Here is a 12,581-nt window from a genome sequence, read left to right on the forward strand (position 1 = left end):
ACAACATTCTGCTCTCCACCCTGCACTGTGAGAAATCAGCAGCTGTTACAGAGGTCACACACAGATCAGGGCTGAACTATGAATGTGTCGCCATCTAGGGGAGAATGTGCACTACTGCACTACTGAGTCTACAGTTTTGTACACTACTGCATGCATGTAGGGTAGTGGAGAAAATCAGAGAAGTACTTGACACATTGCTTTCAAAGCTGGCATGTATTTACTCATATTATGAACCACATACAGTAAATGATGTTAATCTGGATAAAAACTTTACTATAATATTGATTTCCCTAAAATAAATGTGTATCACAACAGGAGATATAGCCTAGATAAAGAGCAGTGGGCAAGAAAGAGATGGTGTTTAAAGCCATTTAACAACTGCGGTGTGGGCCGAGAAAAATAAAAAATAAGTAACAGTCACAACGACAGTGACAGCATTCAAGGAGCTAGACTTTGGTGTCAGTTCTATTAGAGTCAATGGGGCAGGCAGGCACTGCAAATCACATTTTAACCCATCATAACTTTGTTGTTTAAAACTTTGACTGAAAAATCTTTCCACTAGATTACAAAAAACAAATTACATGATGCTTACTGACTTTTTTTTATTTATTTTTTTAATCCAAATATGTATGTTTGTTTTCCCTGTAACTGATCTCCAAACAGATCATGGCTCTGTCCGACAGCTGCATCTCAGCCTCTGTTGGACTGAGCCATGATCAGATTGGAGGCCAATAACAAGGAAAACAAACATGCATGTTTTGATTAAAAAAAAAAAAAAAAACTTCAGTTAACATCACGTAATGTGTATTATTTAATATGGTGATAGGATTTTTCAGTCAAAGTTAAAACAACAAAGTTATGATGGGTTATAATGTGATTTGCAGTGTCCGCCCCATTGACTCTAATAGAACTGACACCCAAGTCTGGCTCCTTGAAGGCTGTTACTGTCATCATGACCCTTCCGTCTTTCATATTTTTCTTGGTGTGGATGGTAAAAAGGGGGCATAAATAATCACTGGGCATAAATTTGGAAATACACAAACTGTACATGCAGTTTACATATTTGTATGTCTGCATGAAAATACACAAGAAATCAGAAAATGGCTCACAAAATGCCAGCAAACCAGTCAGTCATCAATGTGTGTATACTGTCAGGTGTGGCGCTTGGTGTCCTTAAGAAACTCTATGGGATGATTTTTTTCCCCCACTTTTTCAGTGTTCACATTTAAAAAAACATCTTAAATAGACAAAGCATGTGTATGTGTGCAATGTGTGTCTGTGATTTAGAGTTAAACTTCTACAGCAGATGTTGAAAATCTATGGGCTCTATTTTCATGTGACAAACAGTTAAGTGTTATTTACCTGACAAGAGGAAATACTGTACAGGAAGTGCCATTGGCAGTATGCATACTATAACTGTGTTGGCTACATGGTGTGACAGGAAACAGGAAAAAGTCACAGCTACCCTACTGGGGCTATGAAATTATGGGGAACTGTCAGTTTAACATCTATTGTGTCAGGACAGGTATTGTGAGGAAGGCGATGAGGAGGAGGCGCTACTCATCGACAGGAATTACACACTACGTGACGAGGGGACAGACTTTGATGTTACACCTGTTTGGTCGCATTTAAATGCAGCCAGTGTAACCTTAACACTAAGTATTCAAGTAAAACCAAGTTTAACTCAACCTGCAACACCAACCAGATATTCGTTTTCATCTTTCCCGTAAAAAAAGAGGCGTCAGGCGTTAGCTACGCCCGGAAACATGGAGGCACCAGACTTTCAATTACGGCCTAACGTGAATTCAAGCAATTAGCAAACATGGAGGGCTTTAGTGTATTCAGATCAGAGTTAACGTACCTGGGCGGAGGCACTGCTGTGTACATTAACATGTTTATCCTCCCCATTAGCTTGAAGTTTTTGCATTTAGTGCAAGAAGCAGTACTATCAAACTAAGTAGCGTTAATTACCCGAAATTTAAACATTTTTTGTTTTGTTTCGTCTTCCCGGAGCTGTCCCGCCGCTGAACTGTTAATTAGTTTAACTGTTTTGCACCTGTGAGTAGCTCCTTCTCGCACTGCATTGTGGGACATCAGCAGTAGATGGGAACAGAAAATATATATTTTAAAAGATGGTATCAGAAGCTACTAAAAGTTCAGGAACCGTATTTATACAGTCTATGGCATATGGCCTAATTAAAAATAAAAATAAAAAAATAAAAAAAAGAATTTTATTATCATTTTAGCAAAGTATCATATTCACAAATCCAAATTTAGCCATTTTAAACCTCTGTTTTTTTTTGTTTGAGAATTAAAACCACAGTTCATTAAGACCACTTTTAACTTAAAAAATAAGTAAGGTGCAAAGACCTTTTATTTGTTGTCCCCGTTTAATGCTTTTATTTAAATATTCAAATATTCCCCCTGGCTCTCATATTGTATTAATGACTTATTTGATTGTATGTTTAAAAAAACATGCACCATCATTTGCATCACAAAATAAACTCCCCACATTTTTACCTTGTTTCTACCTATCTGCGGATAGGCCACGATAAAGAGGTTATTAAGTAAAATTTATAATTATTATTCTATCACCTAAAATCAAAGTGTGACTTATGAGAGCTGCAGAGGCTGGTTATTTACTGGATGACCTTAGTTGAATCTTCACCGCAGGCAAACAGCCACACTGCTGAGGTGCTCATGAGCAAAACACCTATTGTAGCTACAAATCTAGAAGTATGAAGTCTGAACAATTATTTGTCCTGTGTCTCCATCCAGTGGCGACATGGCCGAAGTGCTACAAGAACAGCGAGGAGAGAGGGGTGGAGACAGAAAAAAAAAATCCAAGGGAAGAAAATTCAAACGCTCTTCCTGGAAATAGTAGAGAACCCGCCACAACTTCACCACATGACATTTCAGAAAGAAAATGCGACACTCCTTCCTCCAACACCAGCGAGCCCGCATTTCATTCAATAATCAGCATCTATTCAACCCCCAACCAGCTGAATACCTCAGCCACGCGTTATATATCACACCCACGGACACGATCCGTCGCCTTTTTGTGCATTTAGAAACGTGTAACCGAGATCAACACAAAGCGATTGCGACATCACCAACTCCAGACCTACATTCCCGTAAACTATCCCTTCCTTACCGTAAAAACGTGACATCACCAGCATCGGTTTCGATATGAATGTGGGGAAAATAGATAAAGGAGCTGTCAGAGACACAGCAATATGAAACTGCTGCAGTATTAAAACTTATCCGTGTAAAGTTAGAGCAGTGTGCCCATTGTATTATTATGAATTACATAACTACCATCAAATCATCCCCTTAAAAATCACCACATTGATAAAGCCTCCTGTTTTCCTAAAGATATGTTCCTCTGCAAAATATTCTTTACTGGACTTGAAATTGTCTCCTACATTGATACACCTTTTCTTATGGTGCCTTGTATTTTTGCTGTAATGTTAATCGCGTCCCTTAGTACAGGATGAGGATACTGTAGTTCAGGTTGTTTTCAATGGAGTCTCATTGCTTCCCCAGTTACAATTAGGTAACACAGCCTGTACAGCCTCACATGTCAGTATGTATGCCTGATAGAGTCATACGCGTTATGCTTACCTTCTATGTGCAATCCAAAATCTTCTGGGGAGGTAACTGTGCTGACTCTCGCTGTTAAAACAGTGGAATAGTGGAAAATCTGCAAAGCAGTCCATCTCCTTTCCCAGCCACGGATGACGCAGCCCCCTAAAAGCCCTCTCCCAAAAAAACATGAAACCCCATTCAACATCCATAACGCGTTTAGGTGCAAACGTCGACACGGGGAGCACTGTACACGCAGATAGATCACAGTCCAGGCTGAGAAAATGTTGATGCGTTCGCCCATGGGCAAGGCATGACGGATAGACTCATCACTGATCTTGCATCTCTGCACAGTCATATCGCCTTTCTAAAATGATTGCACGGCTCGTTTCCTCCTCTGAAGACCATCTGGTAAAAAATCGCCAGCTCCTGTAACCTCCGAGGCAGCGGGGGTTGCAATGGGCACGGATTCCCTAATTATCCAAAAACATAACTGATATCCATTTCCTAGAGAGGACTGGTCCACCGCGATCAGAGCAGGCAGTCCTTAAAGAAATTGCGCAGTTTTTATTCCATTGAAACGGAGACTCTTTCCCTTCTGTCCCCGTTGAAAGGCTCTTTCCCTTCCTCCTCCTCCCTCCTCTCCTTTTCTCTCTCCTTCTCTCTCTTCCCTCATGCAGGTTTATTTTCGGTGGAAGAGTCTTGGACATTAACTGCCCCGCCTCCATAGTCACTGGCAAACACACTGTACAACTTGCCCAAATTCCATTATTAACTACTATTCAGTGGAGAACAACTGGACCCCAGGTTTTCCCCCTTGTTACTATTTGGTTCAAGAGTCAAACTCACAGTTGGAGGTGCTTACTAAAGGGGGCCAAGAGCCACTTGAGGAATCAAAAGTTGTAGTTTTGGAGATGTCTGGTAATCTTGTCAGGTTCCCGTCATTTCCCAAGAAACTGAAAACTAGGGCAAGAGCATGTTGGGAAATCAAATTAAAGCACAAGGCAAAGCCATCAAGCCAGTAGCTCCCACACAGAGGTTCAGCTGGCTCCCCAGGGTGCTTGTCAAGAGGTCCCAAACAAACTGCAGATTGATTTAATTTCACTGGTAATACATTCAATAGCAGACACTGTAATCTGATTAGACATTTTCCCATGTTCATCCTCTGATGTGACAGATGGCATTTTCAAACCGGGGTGTTCAGCTTTGTAAGGAACAGTCCTCATAGTTCCTTATTACATAAAAGAAGTTTGGATTTTCTCATCGCAGATATTCAATAAATGTCAACACTTATTCAAAACGTAGGAATTTAAGAAGCTGCTGTTTTACTGTTTCTGAGTGGATAAGCAGATGGGAGAAGTTGGCTTCCAATGCCCTCAAGATATGAATATTTCTGTGGACTGGAAGCATGTGAAAACCCTGACTTTAAAATAAGACATACAGTGTTTGAACACAGAGATGCCAGCTCGTACAAAATGATAAATGCAAGAATGTACTTTTGCAATGTTTTAAAGCACAAAAGCCACAAAACTTTGGATACTGTATTCCTGTCCTGGAACACTCAAATTCAATTCACATGTTAGAAAGGAAGGATGATTACCAGTGCGTGACAAATACATCTAAAATCTTTCCACACCTAATTTACATTCAAGTTCATTTCAGCTGCTTCATTAATCCATATTAAAGAAAACCCTCCCAAGTCTGATATTTTTGTTACAACCAGGCCTGAGAATAAGCCAATTTGAATTTGAATTCAACATGTTGCTATGAGTGCCCCCTCCATCTCCAACCCAACCAGAGACCACCAGTGTACACACACACATAGACACACACATACAGACTTGGGTCTGATAAAGAGGCTCTTAAACCCTGAGGAAGTTCGTGTTCGGTCTTTCAGGGGGACAATCCTTACGTCTGAATACAACCTTGAACTCAGGCCCCCCTCTCTCTGGTTCCCCTCTCTCATTACTGGACCATTCTTCCTCCCGGCTCACTTTCTCCAGGGTCCTTCTCTTGTTTTTCCTCTCCCTCCCTTTCAGGAGTTTGGGCTGAGTCCTTTCCAGTGGCGAAGTCCGGGCCTTCTCTCACACAACGCTGAGCGACTCCAAACGTCTTGTGTGTGAAGCTTCATTAGAATTCATTTGTTTGAATAGGTTCATTTCTCCTTCGGTCGCTCCCTCCCTCTGTCCTCTTTTTCAGCTTGGGGGAAATGCATATTAGCATAAAAATATCCTTTACCTCACCTTGATTCACTGCATTGTTTGCGTGTGTGTGTGTCTTGTTACTGTGTGAAAGTTTCTGTGTATCTGAGTGTGCCAAACCAAGGACGAATCTAATTTCCACAAAATGAAAATATTATTCTTTGGTTTAAGGATGTAAAACTACACATTACAGACTTTTATACAGATAAAAAAAAAATGGAACTGATTCGTATTTCCAGGACTGTCTCGTCAACATGTCTGCAAAGCCAGAAAGTAATATATTATGGGCTTTACAAAAACACTGGGAAATTAGTGTATTCCAAAACTGAAGCGCTCATTTCCAATGATGTCATTTAGCACACATTTTTATAGCCCAGGACTGTCTTCACGCAATGCGTAACAGTTCATCAGATTACCAAGGAATTCAATGAGCACAGCAGACACTTAACATGACCAGACAGTCACTTGATCCAGATGTTGCAAGGAAGCCAGTTTCCAGTAAAACACAACACTTCGCAGTAGGAGACTATTCTCTGTGTAAGTGTGTGTAGGTGTCCTTGTGTACGTGTCTGTTGCTGAGCAGGGTAAAAAGGGGTCAGCATGGAAAGACTGATGCAGGTCTGTGAAGAGGCTTATGGTCGAGAAAGGAGACAAAAAAGGAAGAGAAAGAGACCTTACCACAATTGTGTCAGACCGACTTCAAAGTTTCACAGAATGACTCAGTCTATTTCTTGTTAAAGCCCAGGTGCGAGAGCCTGCTCAACAGAATGCAACACATTTGAGAAGTAACAGTGTTTAAATGTAAAAATTCATTTAAAAACTTTTGTAAAAAAGCACATAACACACTCACACATTGACTCGGATACCGTCCTGATGATATTTATTATTTGCTTTAGCAGTCATTTACTTTCAGGCCTTTAGCTGTCCAGGCTCATGAGAAGAGCAGTCCCTCTCTTGATCCAGTGGTCTGGGGTCACTGCTCCGGATTTGAGTTCCACACCGACCACAAAAGATGGCCGGCCTGCGCCACCTGAACGTACCGGGAAGTAGTAACACGGACACAAGTACGTACCTACACACACACACACACACACACACACACACACACACACACACACACACATAGAGCTGAGATGGCAAAACCACAGTGCCTGACAACATGAACTATATACAAACAGATGGCGAAAACAAGAAACCAATGCTGAATCATTCTAAATAAAATAAAACAGAGGAGGAAAGACAGTTGGTGGTACGAAATACGGAAATCCCTGACAAAAAAGTCCCAGACAACTCACCCTTGGCTGCCTTCTTGCGGTTTTCCACAGGTTTGAAGTGGATGGTGGGGATGGGACAGACCATCTGCATGGGTTCAGCTTCCACCAGACAGGAGTTCTTCTTGTCCCAACCAGCCCCCTCCAGGTACAAACCTCGGACATATACTCCTTCCTGTAGGGGGGAGAGGCAGGGAGGAGAGGTAATGAGCAAGGAAACAAGGGAGAAAAGCGAGGGAGCAATCAGGGAAGGGGTAAGTTGAGAGATAAAAACACTTGTTTGGAGGTGACATTTTGCATACGGCTTTGAAAAAAATGTTTGTGACAAATAGCCATGCCAATTAGTTAATGAAACTGAGACAGACACAAAGTGGGAGGGGTGAGTTAAGGGAAAGGGGAGGGCTGCAGGGAAAAAGAAGGAGGGAGGAGAGATGGAGGAGGCACAGAGAAAGATGGAAGAGATAGGTTAGAAGGAAGGCAAGGGGAGAGGAAAAAGGAGAGTGGCACAGAAAGGAGAGAAGAATGGGAAGCAGTAAGTCATTAGGGAGAGAGTAAGTGAAGAGAAGCTGCCAAGGGGAAAGACGGTGGGGAGAAGAGGGGTTGGAGGAGGGAGGAGAGACAAGACATAAGGAGAACGAGGGAGGGGAGGAGGAGAGCAGCAGAGAGGAAGGAAGAGAGGGCAGAAGGAAGTAGAGTCAGAGAGCTAAAAAGAAGCAAGAGGGAACCAGCGCAAAAGACAGGAAGAGCTGGAAGTGTGCATTAGTTTTGGAGTAGCGTAGGGAGGCAAAGTGGAGCAAAAGGAGAGAGAAGTGAGGGGAGGCACAGAGGAGTTGATGCTGAGAGGAGAGAGAAATAAGATGGAGTGAGTGAGTTACAATGACAGACATCCTGAAGTGGGCGCAACAAGACAAATTTAAACACTTTCCACCAGTATCAAAATTTGAATTGTAAAACTGCTTCAGAAAAAAAAATTAAAATGCAAGAGCAGATTTGTGGAATGGGAAGAGAGAGACGCAAAGTGCTTTGAATTAAAATAGGTTTTTCGGGAAAAAACACACAGAGAATGTTTGAGTAGAAATGAAAAATGTGATGGAAAGTGCCGATGACAGCTGAAAGCTAATGGCTCAGAAAGAGTGGTCTGATGGTAAGTTTATGGAAATCTGTATGGAAATAGAAATGTGTGTATAGGGAGTCACCTTGGGCGGGTAAAGGAGGTTGCTGTCATCGACAGTGGACACTATAAACTCCCAAGACAGTGTGTCCACTGATATCTGCAAGAACAGGTAAACACAATGTTAAAATTTGGTATGAACAACTGTTACTGGTCCAAATGTCAACAAGAACATTTTCATTTATTGCAGTGGAGCCATATATACATATATATATATATATATTTAAATAAACAGAGTAAGTGACAGGTATGGATGCACATCTGGTAGACAACTTGCTCAATTGTCTTAAAGGTCCAGTGTGTAGGATTTGGTGGTATCTAGTGGTGAGGTTGCAAAACTGAAACTTCACCCTTGTGCCAAGTGTGTAGTAGAACTACAGTGGCAGACGTGAAAGCAGGAACGGCCTTATCTAGAGCTGCTGTTTGATTTGTCCGTTCTGGGCTACTGTAGAACAACATGGTGGAAGAGGACCCACCACTTTACCTTGCCATCAGACAGTTCTGTCCAACAGGGTACTGTTGGAAAGCTGTTATATCCATCTATGCTCTCTTAAAAGCCACCAGACACTGCTGACAAAAACAGTAATTTTACCTTGCCAAACATGGGAGTTGCTGGTGTACCCCTGCTTCTATCAGTTTGTTTGTGTTATTGTGAGACTTTGATGAATCCAAAGTAACCTTTTCAGACACCAAAGTCAAACAATAACTCAAACAACTAACTAACTGAGGCAAAAGAAGACCAGCGACTCCTGTGTTCAAATGAGGTTACATTACTGTTTTGTCAACGAAGTCTGGTGGTTTTAAGGAGAGAATAGGTAATGACTTTAGTTCACTGTCGGAGAATGCTGTCTGGCGGCAAGGTAAAGCGGTAAAAATATTCTAAATATAGCTTACACTTAAACTGGTATGTGTTTTGCTGCTGCCCCTGTCCACAGCAGAACATTGCTTAACTGTCATGGTGGTTCTCCTCCCTTCTTCGCCAAAGTGGGGGCACATTGAATGCCATCTACTGTAAATAATACACTGACTATTGATAAGTACATCATACAACCCCACTTCAAAAAATTTAAACTTTCTCTTCAGTGTACAACCTTAAGTGCAGTGGTTGTTGGCTGAGAGCTGCTAAGAGGCCAAGTTTAATGTATGGACTCAACAGTGCGAGAGAAAAGAGTGTTCAGCAAGTTGAGTTTGCCAAACCAGCAAAGGGGGGTTGACTGCAGAGTATATCTGAAAACCAGTGTGTTTCCCAGGGTTTTTTTCTTTGAGTATTATGTGTGCTGTGAAAATAAATGGTACGCAACTGATTTAAAGCTGTGAAAACTGAATTGTAGCTGTTGTCATCCAAACATCTTGTTTGGATTTTGTTCATTTTTCACAGTCTTCAGTTGTAGAATCACAGTTAACTGGGTTTGGTTTATGAAACCCTTTCAAAATATATGGCCATCAATCAGAAGACAATACAAGCAGTATTTCCTAACGTGGTATGTTACAACTAGATAACTGTCTTTCTGCCTGTGTGGATGTGATTGTGTGAACTCTTACACAGCGCTGTCGAGCACAGGACTGCAGCACAGCCGTGAGGAAACCGTTTGGAAAGGTGAAGCCAGAGAGCCAGAACAAGTTGGGGGGCTGGGCCAACTCTGCCCAGCATGCAAACTGATTGACTCGCTGGCAAAGATCCCTGGTCCACGCTGCCAGGGGCTTCAGCGAGGGGTACGCCTGGTGGACAGAGAGAGTGATGCAGAGAGAGAGTGAGAGAAAGACAGTGAGAGAGTCATGGCAAATCTACAGTCATTTCATGCTTCCAGCTGTTGGCAGCCAGTCATAATGCAGGAGTGGTGTGGGAGAATTGTGTGAAAATTCTCAAGTGAGGTGTGAACATAGTGATGTTTAAATTTGAATATAACAAGTTTTACCTCCTTTGGTTGATTTGATTTCGACACGATTTGTAGAGAACCACCATGATAAAAGATTCTGGGGGACAACCAATGGTACCAATGATATCTAATGTATTATGTAGTAAAATATAAGTATCAGAACAAATTGAATTTATTTGTAATCCCTAGGGCTGACTTGAAGCCTCTTTGCACTGGCATCTGTCCCTCTTATCAATAACTTTCTTCAGCCCTTTACTGCCTGGCTGTCTAAATGTTTGACTGTGTGTGAGCTGGTCCAAAGCATGTCACGAGTCTTCTAGGCTGAAGGCTAAAGTGAGTGGACCTTTGCCGCTGCGCCTCAGGTCCCTGGAATGCATGCTTGTGCAGATCTGGCAGGCTGAGTGTCCTGTTCTGAATTACTTTTCACATTTTGTTGGAAGGTTGTCATCACGTCCTTTGTTTCATGTAAATGTGTTTATCTGTACATTTGTTGTACTTTGCAGTTGTTGGTTTCCATAATGCGCCTGACGCTCACATGCAAACACAAGCTACAGTAGATGGATGCACAACCTGGGCGGAGGGTCTGGAGTGCGACCAACATTTTGGACTGACCTTTACTACATACAATTGATTTCCTTTCATGTATTTTGTTTGACTAATATGCAAAACAAACTAACTCTTCATAGCCTGTTCACACAAAGATTCACACACACACATACATATATACTTATTGTAATAGGGGGATGAAAGCATTTTTACATATTTGCCACCCAGGAGGGAGTGACCATGGCATCAGTGACATGTCATTACCACATACATTCACATTATGGTTATGCACATCTCCTCCAAATTTTAGACATGCACATATGCTTTACAGCCCCTAAACACAAACACACACATACATACAGCAAAGCCCTGTGAAGAAACCAGATACAAAATGGCCGGAGACAGAGAGGCAGGCAGGCCAAAATTAAAGCCATGAGTCTGTGAGCTCAGAACTAATGACAGGCTGCCATGCCAAGGAGGGGCGGAGAAGAGAGGGATGAAGGGATGAATAAGGGCAGAGAGTCTATGAGGGGGCTGTTGTTGCTGCGTAGACCAGATGAGGCATGAAGAGATTGAGAGAAAGAGGAGAGCAGAATGGAGGGAACACAATACGGAAGAAAAAAAGAATGAGATATAGAGGGAAAGAAAGTAGACAGTGAGTAAACTAAAGTACGCAAAAAGAGAAATTGATGAAGTGATCAGTAGAGTAGAAGCAACAGCCCTAATAGCTGTCCAATGTGGCTATAAAAGGATATAGACACACACACACACACACACACACCCACACCCACACACACACACACACACACACACACACACACACCAATGCACATACAGTGCATCCAGCAGTAATAAGCCCTTGGCTAGAGCACAATGAGCTCAGGGTCTTTTTAGGAAAGTGGAGCAGGCCTTGGAAGGTTTACTTTGCTTATTACACTATGATCGGTCGACAGACGGTGGCTTTGTTCAGCCAGCGAGGGCCAAGGTATGCTCTACCTGATGAACAGCCACTCACAAATACACACATGCGCAAAGACACACACACACACAAACATACACATCTGCATTCATGCTTTCAAGCGCAGCCCATAATGAGGACAGAATCAGACACTTGAAGAAAAACACAAACTGACCTGAATGACCCCTGCTCAGTGGACACACACACATTCCACTGAGTCATACACTACACACACACACACACACACACACACACACACACACTCAAAGATATACACACATTTGTAGCTAGAATCTTTTCTAGCCCCTTGACCCAGGCTGACAGCGCCCTGTGTTCTCTCCCCACTATAAAGAGAGGTCCAGTGATAATGAAGCCAGAATGGAGTGTTCGGACAGAATTACAGCTGGAATGCTGCCAGAGCCCCATCAATGTGTGTGTGTGTGTGTGTGTGTGTGTGTGTGTGTGTGTGTGTGTGTGTGTGCAGTTGGACAGAGGAGAACAATAAGTGTGTGTCTGTGCAGCCAGGCAGAGTGATGGATAAATACACCTTTAATAACAGACCAGTGAATCAGTACAGAGACAGGCCTGCAGCTGTTTGACTGGCTGAGGGGTGTAGAATAGATTAGTGTTGATCAGATCACAATCACAAAGATCAATACACAAAGAGTCCCGAATGAAAATCTGAATGCTCTCTGTTAAATGGCAGCACACCATAGAAATATGCTGTGTTTGCTGTGGAGAGAAAGGCTTAGCTGCAGATGAAGTCAGAATAAGTCATGGAAAAATAAACATAGCTGTCTGTCTGTATTGAAACATTATCTATGACCCTCACAAAGAAATGCTTGGTCCACTTGATTATACAGTACAGTACAGCCAAACCAATAAAGGCTGCATTTGTTTCACTGTTTACCTTGGATGTTTTCATGCTTTGCTACCTTTTTTGAAAGCGTTATTTTCTTAATTTTAATCCTC

At 42.2% G+C, this 12,581-nt stretch overlaps 1 protein-coding gene and 1 long non-coding RNA gene across 2 annotated transcripts in view; both read right to left on the reverse strand.

Annotated features, from left to right (window-relative positions):
- LOC126404078 (uncharacterized) overlaps positions 1-4,270 on the reverse strand; it is a 54,857-nt gene extending 50,587 nt beyond the window's left edge. Inside the window, exon 1 of the long non-coding RNA XR_007571400.1 lies at positions 3,625-4,270. This is a non-coding gene — a long non-coding RNA (uncharacterized LOC126404078). The remainder of the gene's footprint in view (positions 1-3,624) is intronic.
- Positions 4,271-6,646: 2,376 nt separating this feature from the next.
- dnah2 (dynein, axonemal, heavy chain 2) overlaps positions 6,647-12,581 on the reverse strand; it is a 61,635-nt gene continuing 55,700 nt past the window's right edge. Inside the window, exons 84-87 of the mRNA XM_050067010.1 lie at positions 9,771-9,947; positions 8,254-8,328; positions 7,082-7,232; positions 6,647-6,858 (exon numbers count right to left, since the gene is read on the reverse strand). Of these exons, the coding sequence (XP_049922967.1) occupies positions 6,704-6,858; positions 7,082-7,232; positions 8,254-8,328; positions 9,771-9,947 (558 nt within the window). The 3' untranslated portion in view covers positions 6,647-6,703. The remainder of the gene's footprint in view (positions 6,859-7,081; positions 7,233-8,253; positions 8,329-9,770; positions 9,948-12,581) is intronic.

The sequence above is a fragment of the Epinephelus moara genome, chromosome 17 (assembly GCF_006386435.1).
Source record: "Epinephelus moara isolate mb chromosome 17, YSFRI_EMoa_1.0, whole genome shotgun sequence".
Taxonomy (NCBI): Eukaryota; Metazoa; Chordata; class Actinopteri; order Perciformes; family Serranidae; genus Epinephelus; species Epinephelus moara.